The sequence below is a fragment of the Saccopteryx leptura genome, chromosome 2, assembly GCF_036850995.1.
Source record: "Saccopteryx leptura isolate mSacLep1 chromosome 2, mSacLep1_pri_phased_curated, whole genome shotgun sequence".
NCBI classification, from domain to species: Eukaryota; Metazoa; Chordata; class Mammalia; order Chiroptera; family Emballonuridae; genus Saccopteryx; species Saccopteryx leptura.
This window is the reverse complement of record NC_089504.1, coordinates 313,385,328-313,402,105: the sequence shown is the minus strand read 5'-3', so window position 1 is coordinate 313,402,105 and position 16,778 is coordinate 313,385,328. Positions and strand designations below refer to the sequence as shown.

At 45.3% G+C, this 16,778-nt stretch overlaps 1 protein-coding gene across 5 annotated transcripts in view; it reads left to right on the top strand.

The window, feature by feature from the left end:
• SVOPL (SVOP like) overlaps window positions 1-16,778 on the top strand; it is a 77,310-nt gene that overhangs the window by 15,434 nt on the left and 45,098 nt on the right. For all 5 annotated transcript variants that reach the window (XM_066362812.1, XM_066362811.1, XM_066362814.1 and 2 more), the window contains exons 5-6: window positions 7,706-7,777; window positions 11,220-11,344. In XM_066362812.1, the coding sequence (XP_066218909.1) occupies window positions 7,706-7,777; window positions 11,220-11,344 (197 nt within the window). The remainder of the gene's footprint in view (window positions 1-7,705; window positions 7,778-11,219; window positions 11,345-16,778) is intronic.

Here is a 16,778-nt window from a genome sequence, read left to right as displayed (position 1 = left end):
GGGCAGATAAATTATATTATGCTCACTATGTTAAAGATGGTGCTGCCCACATGGAAGCCTGTCGCCCAGGTGATTGCTTGGGATGGGCGTGATTATGTTAATATGTGTTGGGGGAGGGCTTTCGTGCCAAAAGGTTTTAAAAGGAAGAAAGATCACGTTATTTCGGGAGAAGAGTGATTACGTTCTAGGAGGAGCCCATGCTGAGAGAAAAGCAGAGAAAGGCCACGTGTGGGAGAGGAGAAGCAGTCAAAATGGTGGAGTGCTGAAGGAGAAGCCAGTTTGTGCAGAGTTTGTGTAGAGAAAAGGAGATGGGAAACAGAGGTGAATAAGGCTGGTGAGCTAGAAACCTTTGATTCTAGGAAACTCGGATAAGTCAGTAGCTTTGTGAGCACTGAATGAGTGGGTTTTGGAGCCCAGTGTGTGTTTTTACTTGCCCACTTGGTGCAAGCTAAGATTAAAGGTAATGGCCCACCAGTTATTGGCTCTGTTGTTTCATGACCATCTGTCCAAATCTAATGCGAACCTGCATGGGCCAGGCGGCTGTGATGGTGGCAGTGGCTACTGGCCTTACAGTGTGTCTGGGAGGTAGGCAGATGGCGATGGAGACAGTCAGATGGCAGAGGCCTTGAGGGAAGGTACACTGTAACATAGTCAGAATTATGGTCTGAAACTGTCCATAGAGAGTGCCAGAAGTTTCCCCCCCAACTTCCAGCCTTCTGAGAAGAGTCCTCGCTGTGGAACATGCCAGGCGAAGGCATGTTCCTGCCTCCCACTCACTGCCTTAACCAAATCCTCCGTGGGAATTCTCATCTGTGTTGGATACCAGGAAATACTTCCCCTCACCAGAGGAACTGACCTGAGTTCTCTGATCATGTGTATGATACGCCCAGTTCTGTTTCTTTCTGGGTCTTGGGGGTTGGGAAATTTGGAACCCAATTATTATTATTTTTTTTTTACAGAGACAGAGAGAGAGTCAGAGAGAGGGACAGACAGGCAGAAATGGAGAGAGATGAGAAGCATCAATCATTAGCTTTTTGTTGTAACACCTTAGTAGTTGTTCATTGATTGCTTTCTCATATGTGCCTTGACCGTGGGGCTACAGTAGGCCGAGTAACCCCTTGCTTGAGCCAGCGACCCTGGGTCCAAGCTGGTGAGCTTTGCTCAAACCAGATGAGCCCGTCCGTGCTCAAGCTGGAGACCTCAGGGTCTCGAACCTGGGTCCTTCCACATCCCAGTCCCACGCTCTATCCACTGCGCCACCACCCGGTCAGGCTGGAACCCAATTTTATGTTCAATCAGAGCAGCACATGTACAGATGTTCTGTAGGGGCATAAAAACTTTCCTTCTAGGTTTTTTGGCTACTGTAATAATCAATTTAATCTAAGACGGATTCACCATAGAAAAACAAATTTAATTTTGTACGTTCGGGAGCCCCGTAAAAATATGAGAGCCAATAGCAGGTTTGTCCTTGGAGGCTTATCCACACACCATCTACTCAGCTAAGGAGTGAGGCAGGGGTCTGGTTCAGAGGGGAGGAAGGGAGGAATGAGATAATTTTATAATGAGATGTTTGCTCTGCCATGCAGATAGGATGTCCAGATAATAGTTATCTATAATCATAGCTGTCTTATCTAAAGACAGAGGGCCAGGCCCCTTATCTAAATTCTTTTAGGTAGTTAAGGGAGAGATAAAAGTGTTAATGGGTTTCTTTTTTTTTTTTTTTTTGAGTCTGCTTGGTCTTGACTGCCTCCTCACAGTAATCCACCTGCTAACGGGGCATATTTGGGGCCACGTGCTCTCCCCTGCATTGTCCCTCTTCTCTTAGCTCCATCTCCCTCTTTAAAATTTCTCTATTTGTTGCCCTTACTTCTTTAGTGTTTTGGATTTTTTGTGCTTTGTTTTTTTAAACTCTAATACTTTTCGGAAAGAGAGAAGGTATAAAAAAATAACCAAAGATCTTACCTGGGCTTATAATTAAGTGACTCATCTACTTTTTTATTTCTTCTGCCTATAAAATATAGTTGCAGTTTAGAAATCATTTCTTGTCGCTCCTTGTATCTTTACCGTAATTGCTGTAATGTGATATGTCATTTATAAACACACCACACCCAGTTGGTGTGTAGGTATGCGTGTCTTTATTCCCGAGAATATTGAAGAATGTTACATCTGCCACTCACAGAAAATTATATTACATGGTGTCGTTTCTAACTTTACAGCTGACATTTCCCTGCTCCATTTATGTTGTTCCTAATGGCACCTAAAGGGGCTCCTTACCTGGCCGCCGTAAGTTGCATGACTTCCTAGTTAGGTGGGTCACAGCTCAGAAGACTTTTCTAAACTCACCCAGATGTGACTGTCTCCTGCTCCAAGACCCCCACCTCCTCCCATCCTTTAGTCTCTGTCATCCTCATTCTGGCTGTGAGTCTGTAAAGCCAGTAGCCGCGGCCACCATCACAGCCGCCTGGACCATGCAGGTTTGCATTGGATTTGGACAGACGGTAATGAAACAATGGAGCCAAGAACTGGTGGGCCATCATCTTTAATCCTAGCTTGTACCTGGCAGGCAAGTAAAAACACACTGGGCTCCAAAACCCACTCATTCAGTGCTCACAAAGCCACTGACTTATCGAGTTCTCCTAGAATCTAAGGTTTCTAGCTCACCAGGCTTATTCACCTCTGTCCCCATCTCCTTCCTTCTCCCTGCACAAACTCTACAAATTGGCTTCTCCTTCAGCACTTCACCATCTTGGCTGCTTCTCCTCTCCTCCATGTGGCCTTTCTCTGCTCTCCTCTCCTCCACGTGGCCTCTCTCTGTTCTCCTCTCCTCCACGTGGCCTCTCTGCTCTCCTCTCCTCCACGTGGCCTCTCTCTGCTCTCCTCTCCTCCACGTGGCCTCTCTCTGCTCTCCTCTCCTCCACGTGGCCTTTCTCTGCTCTCCTCTCCTCCACGTGGCCTCTCTCTGCTCTCCTCTCTGCTCTCTCCTCTAATGCTAATCACAGGAACTGAAAGAGAGCAAGCTCCTGGTCTGCCCCACTTTATAGTGCAGAAATCAAAACCTTTAATCCAATATACAAATAGGGAAATCTCTAATACAAAGTCACTTATCTGCCTGACCAGGTGGTGGCGTAGTGGATAGAACATCGGACTGGGATGCAGAAGACCCAGGTTCGAGACCCCAAGGTTGCCAGTTTTAGCGTGGGCTCATCTGGCTTGAGCAAAAAGCTCGCCAGCTTGGATCCAAGGTTGCTGGCTCGAGCAAGGAGTTATTCGGTCTGCTGAAGGCCCATGGTCAAGGCACATATGAGAAAGCAATCAATGAACAATTAAGGTGTTGCAATGTGCAACGAAAAACTAATGATTGATGCTTCTCATCTCTCCGTTCCTGTCTGTCTGCCCCTGTCTATCCCTCACTCTGATTCTCTCTCTCTGTCTCTGTAAAAAAAAAAAAAAAAAGAAAGAAATAAAAAATAAAAATAAAACAAAGTCACTTATCTGAGGCATAATGGGATTCCTCATGAGAGTGCACCACCCCACATCAAAAAGGGTGGGAGCCTGGCCAGGTGGTGGTGCAGTGAATGGAGCATCAGACTGGGATGCAAAAGACCCAGGTTTGAGACCCCGAGGTTGCCGGCTTGGGCATGGGCTCATCTGGTTTGAGTAAAAGCTAACCAGCTTGAGCCTAAGGTCGCTGGCTCAAGCAAGGGGTTACTCGGTCTGCTGAAGGCCCGCGGTCAAGGCACATATGAGAAAGCAATCAATGAACAAGTAAGGTGTTGCAACGTGCAACGAAGAACTAATGATTGATGCTTCTCATCTCTCTCCGTTCCTGTCTGTCTGTCCCTGGCTATCCCTTTCTCTGACTCTCTCTCTCTCTGAAAAAAATAAAAAAAGGGTGGGAAAGGCTTAGTTCCAAAATCAAGCCCCAGGCTACAAGGATCCTGCCTGCCCACAGCTCACCCCAACACACATTAATATAATCACGCCCATCCCAAGCAAGAAGGGCAACCAATACCATCACCTTGGTGACGGGCTTCCATGTGGGCAGCACCATCTTTAACAAAGTGAGCATAATATATTTTATCTGCCCAACGGAGTCCCATCTGACTTTGGCCACCATTTCCTGGGCTAACTGACCACAGCCTTGCTAGCGGGGGCTGTGGGGGGACCCCCACCCCAGACTGATTAGCAAGGAGGCAACATTTGCACCCTCTGTCAGGCTTCTCATCCTCCGACGCCACTTTCCGGACAACCTGGCCTGGCTGAGCAGTTTTTACCGAGTACCCTTTAGGACTGTGGGTGAATTACATCCCACATATTTTGTAAATAAGAGAGTTAGTGCTGAGGAAACAAAACTTCAAAGGTGCATACATCAGAAACAAAAAAGCCATTTTAAAATTAAAAGTAAGTAGTTAAGTACCTGCAGAAAAGAGCAAGCCCCCCCCCCCCCCAAAGGGAGGAAGGGAGAGAAAGAGAGTTAGTAGTTAGCTTTGTGTCTCTATTTAAGCCCAAACAGGATTAGTGTTCACCAGCTTTGGGGTTCACATAGGTTTAAAGTCAAGGATCAGGGGTCGACAAACTTTATAAAAACCACCCACTTTTGCAGTGCTGGTCAACCTGGTCCCTACCGCCCACCATGAAAGCTGAAACGCCTACTAGTAGGCGGTAGGGACTAGGTTGACCAGCACTAAAAAAGTGGGCTGTTTTTATAAAAAGTGTAACTACCCCTGGAAGGTTAATGGTCCAGACAAGCTTGACAGTAAACAACTGAACCTTTGGAAAGCCAGTTCTTAACACTGAATGAAAAGAAAACAAATGAAGGAAAATCTGTCGCTTATAAGAAAGAACAGAGTAATGGTTAAATTTAATCTTTTTCTTTAAAAAAAAGTTATTGACTGATTTTTAGCATGTGCGCGCGCGCGCGAGAGAGAGAGAGAGAGAGAGAGAGAGAGAGAGAGGGAGGAAGGGGGAAGTAGACAAAGAGGAGAGACAGAGACAGAGAAACATCGCTTTGCTGTTCCACTTACGTATGCCTTCTCTGGTTGACTCTTGTATGTGCCCTGACTGGGGATCAAACCCACAACCTTGGTGTATTGGGACAATGCTCTAACCAACTGAGCTACCCAGCCAGGGTCTTCTAAATATATATATATATTTTCTAAAGGTATTTTTAAACGTTTTCTGTAAAATAGTACAGTGTGACGCTGCCAACAACCTCCTCCGTCTTGTGCTACCCGTGCCTCTTGATTGTATCCCATTCCCTTACGCTCGCTTTAATCTCGTGTTGTTTTGTGCAGTGTCAGGCTGTACAGCCTGGGATCCCAGGAGCAGCGGGCTAGCCCAGGCGTGTCACAGGCTGTACCATCGAGGTTCGTGTGGGGCACTCTATGATGTCAGTATGATGACGAAATCACCGGACAGTTCGTTTCTCAGAGCGGATCCTTGTTGCTAGGCAGCGTGTGGCTGTAGAAACTTAATTTCTGGTGAACCCAAATTTTAGGCTTTATGAATCAATATATATATATAATTTTTAATTGAGTTGCTGACATTAAAAAACATATATTTGGCCAGTAAGGTCATTAGAAGAAGAGAAGGAGGCAGAAAATATTGCCCTTAACAACCATCATCTTTCAAAAATGGAAGGACACATTACTGCAAACAATCAGAAAGAAAAAGCATTCCAGGATAAAAAGAGCCCTTCATCGTTAATGAATTTAGATTTATGCAAAAATGTATCCCATTGTCCTTGTTTTTTACCGTTTTGCAGAGGACTGAATAGATTTCGTTATAGTTGAGCATGTGTCATGGGCCTTGCATTTGGAAAACATTGGCTTTCCCCCCTTTACTTATTTACTTTTTAAATTTTTATTTATTGATTGATTTTAGATAGAGAAGAAGTTGTGAGGGAAGAGAGAGAGAAACAGAAACTTGTTGTTCCACTGATTTATGCATTCACTGGTTGACTCTTGTATGTGCCCTGACTGGGGATCGAACCCACAACCTTGGTGTATCAGGATGACACTCCAACCAACCAAGCTACTCGCCCAGGGCTCCCCCTTTCATTTCTGCCTTAGAAAGTTCAGTGCACAGAAAAAAAGCATGGATTTTGTCATTCAAGAATAGATATGAGGCCCTGGCCAGTTGGCTCAGTGGTAGAGCATTGGCCTGGTGTGCAGGAGTCCTGGGTTCGATTCCCGGCCAGGGCACACAGGAGAAGCACCCATCTGCTTCTCCAACCCTCCCCCTCTCCTTCCTCTCTGTCTCTCTCTTCCCCTCCCGCAGCCAAGGCTCCATTGGAGCAAAGATGGCCCAGGCGCTGGGGATGGCTCCATGGCCTCTGCCTCAGGTGCTAGAATGGCTCTGGTCACAACAGAGCGACGCCTGGGATGGGCAGAGCATTGCCCCCTGGTGGGCGTGCCGGGTGGATCCCGGTTGGGCACATGCGGGAGTCTGTCTGATTGCCTCCCCATTTCCAGCTTCAGAAAAATACAAAAAAAAAAAAAGGATATGATGTTTTTATTTTTATAGTTCCCTGTGGAAGAAACACACCTGAGTCTTTCTGATGAAGAGTAAGAGATTTAAAGGGAAAGCAAAGCAGGCCTGACAGGTGGGGTTTAGTAGGTAGAGCGTCAACATGGAACATGGAGGTCTCAGATTTGAAACCCCAAGGTTACCAGGTTGAGAACGGACTCATCCTGTTTGAGAGCAGGCTCACCAGCTTGAGCACGGGGTCGCTGGCTTGAGTGTGGGATCATAGACATGACCTCATGGTCGCTGGCCTGAGCCCAAGGTCGCTGACTTGAGCAAGGGGTCACTGGCTCAGCTGGAACCCCCCACCCCCCATCAAGGCACATATAAAAAAGCAATGAATGAACAGCTAAAGTGCCGCAACTACAAGTTGATGCTTCTCATCTCAGCGCGCGCGCTCTCTCTCTCTCTCCCATGCGTGCGCACGTGCACAAGAAAAGTAAAGCTGGCAGCAGAGAGAAACAAGGCTTCATCAAAAAAGTGTTAGAAATGCCAGCTCCCGCTTTTCCTTTGGTTGCCCTGGAAGCAGTCAGTCACCAGTCTCACTAGGAGGCGAAGCACGTGAACCCTGGAGCTGCTAAAGGCATGGACATGAGACTCCAACTCAGGCTCCATTAAAATGCTGGTGTCATAGCTAGATTCTTGAGTTTTCTCAGGATAGGACGAGTTCTTGTAAAAACAAGTAAGAAAAAGAGGTGGGTTTGTGTGAGATTTGAAGAGTGTTTCTGAATGACCGAATGGTTTTGGTATTTGTTTAAAGTTTATGTTGATTTGCAATAACAGAAAGAAGGCTGCTTCTAGAAGTCCCAACACGTGTGTGCAATTTAGAGTAGGGATGAGTAGAATTTTTTAAGTTATTGAAATGGAAATTCACAATTGAGTCGGGCCAGTGCCATCATCTTGGATGGGAGGGAAAGCAGTGACCTGTCTTCCCACCTGTTCCCACGTGGTGGCAGTGTTCCCAGGTGTGCGGTCCGCCAAGGAGAGGCATCGGCCTCCGAAGCCCTGATCACGTGGGACAGGAGGCAGGCAAGATCTTTGCTAAAACCCATTTTTTACTTCTGCCCTGTGCATGTTTCTAGTCTTTCTGTAATTAAGACAGAGGTCTGCTTAATGCTGTAAATTAGCAGTTTGAACCGCTCTGTTTTGAGGACGATTTTTTTCTCACCCCTACGTCCAGATGGTGTTTTTCGGCTACATGGTCTTCAGCATCCTCTTTGGCCTCCTGGCTGACAGATATGGCCGCTGGAAGGTAGGTTGGCCTTGAGGTGCGATTTAGAGTTTTCTTTTGTGTCTGGTTTTTCGTGGCCATGTCACCACTGCTTCTCTTTAGCGGACATTTCCCTATCGGCACCCAAGACACAAAGTGTGGACATGCCCTCCTCTGGCATCAGCTGCCTGAATCCCAAGCCTGTCTGCTTGCTTCTTCATCTTTCCTGAGGTACCTGTCCCCATACCTGGTCCCCGAAGTCCAGGTACAAAGTTGATAGATGTGCACAGTTAGAACTTAACTAGAATGTGGGGATTGGCAAAGTGAACAGAGCAGCTTCCCATGAAAGTGCAACTTTGAAACTAAACCACTTGCTCACAGTCACATGCCTACTGAGAGTCAACATCAAGACCCAGGTCTCTCTTCTTTTTCTTATAATTTTTTCTGTTGATTTGAGAGAGAGAGAAGCATCAACTCACTCCCTGAGTTGTTCCATTTAGTTGTGTACCCTTTGATTGCTTCTCATATGTGCTCTGACCCAGGATTCAACCCGTGACCTGGGCACGCCAGGATGATGCTTAATTTACTGAGCCACCCAGCCAGGGCTCTCTTCTTTTCTTGTCTGCTTTCTCATGGGGAAGCCCTCTTTAAGTATAAACTCAAAGGGAGAAGCCCCAAAGGCAAACATTAATAGAATTGGCTGTATGTTTTGAAGTACATAAAACAAATATCATAGACTCTTTAATTATATGAAAACACAAGTATCTCAAGAAATGCACAGAGCAAAAACAGGCATTTGCAAAAGAAGTACAAATGGTTAAGAAACCTTGAAAAGCATTCAATCACAGGAGATATCAAAAGCAAAATTACAGCCTGACCTGTGGTGGCACAGTGGATAAAGCATAAACCTGGAAACACTGAGGTTGCCGGTTCAAAACCCTGGCTTGCCTGGTCAGGGCACATATGGGAGTTGATGCTTCCTGCTCCTCCCCTTTCTCTCTCTCTCTCTCTATCTCCCCCCATCCTCTTTAAAATGAATAAATAAATAAAATAAAATAAAATAAAGCAAAATTACATAGTGTCAATGAGAAAAAAAAAAAAGTGAATCTCAGTAAATTTAAGGATGAATTTTAGCCCTGACCGGGTGGTGGCACAGTGGATAGAGTGTAGGACTGGGATACGAAAGACCCAGGTTCGAGACCCCGAGGTCGCCTGCTTGAGTGTGGGCTCATCTGGTTTGAGCAAAAAGCTCACCAGCTTGGACCCAAGGTCACAGGCTTGAGCAAAGGGTTACTCAGTCTGCTGAAGGCCTGCGGTCAAGGTACATATGAGAAAGCAATCAATGAACAACTAAGGTGCCACACGAAAAACTGATGATTGATGCTTCTCATCTCTCTCCATTCCTGTCTGTCTGTCCCTATCTATTCCTCTCTCTGTAAAAAAAAAAAAAAAAAAAAAAAAGAATTTGGGCTCTAGCCCAAGAGCAAAGCTTCAAGAAGCCTGAAACAGTACTCCAACCTCAGAGAAATGTGTAGTGCTCATATTAAACAAAAGCATGTACATTTGATGCATCAGAAATTTCAGTTCAGGTATATACCTGTCAGTGATGGACAGTATTGCATCAAATGGAAGGAATGTGGAAGAAAGATAAGGCTGGATCATCATGGTGCCCCGGAAAGAATGCATCAGAAAGATAAGGTTGGGTCTGGAAACAATAAAATTGCCTCAAAACTGTTTGACATGCATTTTTCTGTGGATGTTGAAAGAACAGACACTGTTTTCTGTAATCATTGACCTTTAGTTTGGAAACCTTGCAGAAGGTGTAGTGGCTAGCCCTTACAGCATTGCCTTAGTGAGGAATTTAAGGCAGCTCATTGTCCTCCCTTTGATACTGATTTAACCAGACTAGTTTAAGAGTGTATTTGTTTCCTCAAAAGCCAGGTAGATTTTTTTTTTCTTATCAAATCCATTCCAAACATCAAATCAATAGGAGTTTTTCTAACTTTTTTCTGACCATCAATTGGCAATATGATTCAAGAACCTTGAGATTATCCATCCTCTTCATCTGACAATTTTCGTTCTGGAATTCTAACCTGTTTATTATTATTTTTTCATTTATTGATTTTAGAGAGAGAGAAAGAAAGGGACAGAGAAAGAGAGAAACATTGATCTCTTCCTGTATGTGCCCCTGGTGGGGGATCACACCAGCAACCTTTGCATACCAGATGACACTCTGACCAACGGAGCTATCTGCCCAGGGCTAGCCTGTTTAGATCATCAGAGGACCACAAAGATTTATGCACCATCATCATATTTCATTTTAGTAGAAAATGTGAAATCACTTTAATGTTCAATAACAGGAAAGATTTATGAATTATATAATATGTATTATAGTACATCTTTCCAATGGAATATTATACAGCCATGAAAAACGTTTCCCCTTACAAACAGGGAAAATAGGATAAAAGCATGTTGACAGTATTTTCTCTGGGTTGGAGAATCAAGGGTGATTTAAATATTTTTATTTCTGTTTTTTCTTCCATATTTTCTACTATCAACTTGTATCCTTACAATTAGAGAAAAAGCAAATACCTTACATTTTCTCCTTAGACCCCTTCCAACACAATGCTCCTGACTTCCTTGTGAGCTGGGAGGGTGTACATTTGATGCATCAGAAATTTCAGTTCAGGTATATACCTGTCAGTGATGGACAGTATTGCATCAAATGGAAGGAATGTGGAAGAAAGATAAGGCTGGGTCATCATGGTGCCCCGGAATTCTTAATGCTGTTGCGGAGTTTCAAAGAATGGTCTAAACTCGGAATTGTGAACGAATAGGAGGCTTTAATAAAACTGAGAAGTCCAGTGAGTGACAGTAAGCTCCCACGGTGATCTGATCGTAAATTCCCACCTGGGCAGGTCATGATGAACTTCCTTAGTGAAAGTTTATTTTTTCTTTAAATCAGCCCTGTCCATTATTCTTGTGCAGCGAGGTTAACACACCTTTGAAATGCCAGAGTCACCCACTTTTCTAGACCCTTTGGAGGAAGAGACAGAGGCATAGCTACTCTCAATGAACACAGGACTATCCTGTAATCCAACCATAGAGATTCCCCACCTCGCTTCCTCCCACCCCCTCCTTAATTCCAAATGTATAAAAGGGACCTCAAAGCTCATTCTCCGCAGTGTTTGAGATCTTGCTCCTGGCATGTGTCGTCATCTTGCCTCAGATAAGCTCATGAACATTCTCTGCAGGCATGGAGGTGTTTACGTCCACAGAACGTCTGGGCCTTCAGACAATAGAATGCCTTGGGTTGTGTTGTTGGATGGATGATTGTGAGAGATCAGTGAGCCCGCTGTTGGGTCAGCTCCTCAGAGATGCAAGTATCTGGATGAAAATTAAAAATCACCTTCGGAAATTAGGTTTTCTCCCCCTCTCTTCTATGGGGGGCAGGTCCACTAATAAGTTTCTGTTGTTGCTTCAGATTTTGTTCATCTCATTCCTGTGGGGAGCCTACTTCTCCCTGCTGACCTCCTTCTCTCCCTCGTACATCTGGTTTGTCTTCCTGCGGACGATGGTGGGCTGTGGCGTGTCTGGGCATGCGCAAGGGTAAGGACTTCACCTAGGGGACCCCCAAGGGAGGTGTATACACCCCCATGCGCACTGACACAGACACTGTGGTTAACAGATTAATAAGTTGCAACTTTATGGACTTTACTTGAGCTAATTATTTTTGAGTGTTTTTTGTTTGTTTTTTGGTATTGGCTCATCAAAATAATGTTTGATGGTCAGGCTAGCAGATTGCTGGGTTGAGGCTGTGTTCACTTTTCTGTTCCTGAGGCTGCTCATTATTTTTTAGGTAAATACTATTTTTTTTGTTAGACTAACTGCAGATCAAAAAGTGCCATATGACGCCTGACCAGGTGGTGGCGCAGTGGATAGAGCATTGGACTGGGATGCAGAGGACCCAGGTTCGAGACCCCGAGAGTGTGAGCTCATCTGGTTTGAGCAAAGCTCACCAGCTTGAACCCAAGATCGCTGGCTCGAGCAAGGGGTTACTCAGTCTGCTGAAGGCCCTCGGTCAGGGCACGTATGAGAAAGCAATCAATGAGCAACTAAAGTGTTGCAATGAAAAACTGATGATTGATGCTTCTTATCTCTCTCCTTTCCTGTCTGTCTGTCCCTGTCTATCCCTCTCTGTCTCTCTCTGTCTCTGTAAAAAAAAAAAAAAGTGCCATATGAGGTCAGCAACAAACATGTCAACCCAAGCACAACCTATTCACTTCGTGAGAATTTGTTGGAAGAGTTCTGTTTGACTGTGAGCATGTAAGGCCAGTAGCCACGGCCACCATCACAGCTGCCTGGCCCATGCAGGTTTGCATTTGATTCGGACAGATGGTAATGAAACAACGGAGCCAAGAACTGGTGGGCCAACGTCTTTAATCCTAGCTTGCACCCAGCGGGCAAGGAAAGGAAAACGCTTCCCTTTCCATTCAGGGCTCCCAAAGCCACTGACTTATCCGAGTTTCCTAGAATCAAAGGTTTCTAGCTCACCAGCTGTAAAGCCAGGAGCCAGGGCCAGAGCCACCATCACAGCCGCAGCCTCCTGGCCCATGCAGGTTTGCATTGGATTCGGACAGTCGGTAAAGAAACAACGGAGCCACAAACTGGTGGGCCATCGTCTTTAATCCTAGCTTGCACCCGGCGGGCAAGTAAAAAACTACACACTGGGCTCCAAAACCCAATCACATTCAGTGCTCACAAAGCCACTGACTTATCCGAGTTTCCTAGAATCAAAGGTTTCTAGCTCACCAGCCTTATTCTCCTCAGTTCCCCATCTCCTTCCTTATCCCAGATACAAACTGTACAAACTGGCATCTCACTCAGCACTCCGCCATCTTGGCTGCTTTTCTTGGCCTCCTCCACGTGGCCTCCTTCCGCTGCTGCTCTGCTCTGCTCTCTCATGCTAACTTCCGGAACCAAGAGCGCAAGCTCCCGCTCCGTCCCCATTTTTTTTTTTTTAATTTTTTTTTTATTTATTCATTTTAGAGAGGAGAGGGAGAGACAGAGAGAGAGAGAGAGAGAGAGAGGAGAGACAGAGAGAGAGAAAGGGGGAGGAGCTGGAAGCATCAACTCCCATATGTGCCTTGACCAGGCAAGCCCAGGGTTTCGAACTGGCGACCTCAGCATTTCCAGGTCGGCGCTTTATCCACTGCGCCACCACAGGTCAGGCTCCGCCACCATAAGTGTAGAAATCCAAACCCTTAATCCAATATACAAAATAGGGAAGTCTCTAATACAAAGTCACTTCTCTGAGGCATGATTGGATTGTACCGCCCCACATCAAAAAGGGTGGGAAAGGCTTAATCCCAAAACCAAGCCCCAGGCTACAAGGATTCTGCCTGCCTTTAGCCCACCTCCAACACACATTAATATCACCTGGGCGACGGCCTCCTCATGGGCAGCGTCATATTTAACAAAGTGAGCATAATATACTCTATCTGCCCAACACCAGCCTTATTCACCTCTGTTCCCCATCTCCTTCTCCTAGCCTGCACCCGGCAGGCAAGTAAAAACACACACTGGGCTCCAAAACCCACTCATTCAGTGCTCACAAAGCTACTGATTTATCTGAGTTCTCCTAGAATCAAAGGTTTCTAGCTCACCAGCCTTATTCACCTCTGTTCCCCATCTCCTTCTCTCTGCACAAACTCTGTACAAACTGGCTTCTCCTTTAGCACTCTGCCATCTTGGCTGCTTCTCCTGGCTTCCTCCACCTGGCCTTTCTCTGCTTTCCTCTCTGCTCTTTCTCTAATACTAATCTCAGAAACCGAGAGAGAGCAAGCTCCCGGTCTGCCCCACTTTATAGTGTAGAAACCAAAACCTTTAATCCAAAATACAGACAAGGAAGTCTCTGATACAAAGTCACTTATCTGAGGCATAATGGGATTCCTCATGAGAGTGTACCATCCTACATCAAAAAGGGTGAGGCCTGACTAGGCAGTGGTGCAGTGGATAGAGCGTCGGACTGGGATGCAGAGGACCCAGGTTCGAGACCTCGAGGTCGCCAGCTTGAGCATGGGCTCATCTGGTTTGAGCAAAAGCCCACCAGCTTGAACCCAAGGTCGCTGGCTCCAGCAAGGGGTTACTCGGTTTGCTGAAGGCCCACGGTCAAGGCACATATGAGAAAGCAATCAATGAACAACTAAGGTGTTGCAACGCACAATGAAAAACTAATGATTGATGCTTCTCATCTCTCTCCATTCCTGTCTGTCTGTCCCTGTCTATCCCTCTCTCTGACTCACTCTCTGTCTCTGTAAAAAAATTTAATTAATTAATTAATTTTAGAAAAGGGTGGGAAAGGCCTGACCTGTGGTGGCGCAGTGGATAAAGCGTCGACCTGGAACGCTGAGGTCACCAGTTCGAAACCCTGGGCTCACCTGGTCAAGGCACATATGGGAGTTGATGCTTCCTGTTCCTCTCCCACTTCTCTCTCTGTCTCTTTCTCTCCTCTCTCTAAAATGAATAATAATAATAAAAAAGGGTGGGAAAGGCTTAGTCCTAAAACCAAACCTTAGGCTATAAGAATCCTGCCTGCTTACAGCCTGTCCCCCCACATCCAATACAAAGTATAAGTGAGCAAACATATATATCATATTTAAAAACTTATTTGGAAAAAAAAAAAACTTATTTGACCAACAAATGGGATTTCTCATAAGAGTGTACCACCCCCTATCATGCAACAGTCAAAGGTGTGGGGAAAAGCTTAGTCTTAAAACTAAGCCTTAGGCTATAATGACTTTGCCAGTTTACAGCCTGTCTCCCATACCCAATGCAAACTATAAGCGAGCAAACATATATATCATATTTACAAACTCATTAGACCAACAGAGGTGAGCACCTGTAGCATTGAGAAATAGCCATGTCAAAAGGGTTGTCGCTTTGTAAGTGAAACATGTGTCAAATGACTTTGTCAAGCAGGGTGTGATATGTCTGATGCACTCGGATGAGGGTGAGCGTGCAGTGCCTTGTGAGTGGGCAGGAAAGGGGTGAGGCTAGATTTTCAGCAAGTTCACAGCCTCCCTTAAATTAACATGTCCCTGCAGGGCATTCTCTCCTGGGCACCTTGGAACAAGGGCCAGTAGAATATCTTAGGAGACATTTGAGCACCTAATTGTCACCCTAATGTGTTAGGGAATGTATTTATTCTCCCCTGGGGCATACATTATGCATCAGTCTGTGCTTTGGAACCTGGGAGGAGTAAAGTCAAGGAGAATTTTAAAACATCCCTTAGAGGGCAGTCCAATAAATACTGTGGTAAGGTACCAAAGAATTGCAAATTTTAATATTAATATTAATTTTTGGAGGAAATGTCAGGCTTCTTGCCCCATCCTTTCTTTGGAGAATGGAGGGAGAAGAATGCAGAAGCTTTCTGGCTTGCAAGGACGACTGGGTCATTTAGTCTAACTATAGAATAAAGGTTATCTGAAGAACTTCCTTTCCCTTTCAATAAGAGACAATATTTACATACCCTACACTGATTTTAACTCTTCTTCCCTTCCTGGAATCCTGAGAGTAACATATACCTCTAGGCAAAGGGAGGGGAGATAGACACTAAAAGATTTGTGAATGTCTTTGATATGTAAAATGACATCACTATTATGCTACCTTGAAAGTTTTAATGTTTTTATAGATCCTCTAGACAAATGTTATAAGCTTGTTAATGATTGTGTCATGCTCCCCCTCCTTTCCCCCCAACCTGTATGTGGTTAAGGGTATATAACCAGCCTCAGAGCTATATTTGACACTGCACAATTTGGGTCAGTTATACCCCGTGTTAGTCATATGCAGCCGGCTTAATCAATAAATCTCCTCCTAAAAATTCTTCTGTATCCTGCCTTGGTGTCTCTACATAAACCTGCAGAATGCTTGTTGGTCAAATAAGTTTGTAAATATGATATATGTGTTTTCTCACTTATAGTTTGTATTGGGTGTGGGGGACAGGCTGTAAGAAGGCCTGTCGTTATAGCCTAAGGCTTAGTTTATAGCCTAAGGCTTAGTTTTAAGATTAAGCTTTTCCCCACACCCTTGACGGATTGCATGATGTGCAGTGGTGCACTCTCATGAGGAATCCCATTATACCTCAGATAAGTGACTTTGTATCAGAGACTTTCTTGTTTGTATATTAGATTAAAGGTTTTTATTTCTATACTATAAAGTGGGGCAGACTGGGAGCTTGCTCTCTTGGTTCCTGATATTAGCATTAGAGGAGAGAGCAGAGAAAGGCCACGTGGAGGAGAGGAGAAGCAGCCAAGATGGCAGAGTGCTGAAGGAGAAGCCAGTTTGTGCAGGAGAAGGAGATGGGGAACAGAGGTGAATAGACTGGTGAGGTTAGAAACCTTTGATTCTAGGAAATTCAGATAAGTCAGTAGCTTTGTGAGCACTTGTAAAGCCAGGAGCCAAGGCCACCATCACAGCTGCCCGGTCCATGCAGGTTCGCATTGGATTCGGACAATCGGTAAAGAAACAACGGAGCCAAGAACTGATGGGCTGTCATCTTTAATTCTAGCTTGCACCCGGCGGGCAAGTAAAAAACTACACACTGGGCTCCAAAACCCACTCACATTCAGTGCTCACAAAGCCACTGACTTATCTGAGTTTCCTAGAATCAAAGGTTTCTAGCTCACCAGCCTTATTCTCCTCAGTTCCCCATCTCCTTCCTTCTCTCTACACAAACTGGCATCTCACTCAGCACTCCGCCATCTTGGCTGCTTCTCCTGGCCACATGGCCTCTTTCTGCTCTCTTCTCTCTGCTCTCTCCTCTAATGATAATCTCAGGAACCAAGAGAGCAAGCTCCTATTCTGCCCCTATTTTACAACTTTTTTTTATTATTCATTTTAGAGAGGAGAGGGAGAGACAGAGAGGAGAGACAGAGAGAGAGAAGGGGGGGAGGAGCTGGAAGCATCAACTCCCATATGTGCCTTGACCAGGCAAGCCCAGGGTTTTGAACTGGCGACCTCAGCATTTCCAGGTCGACGCTTT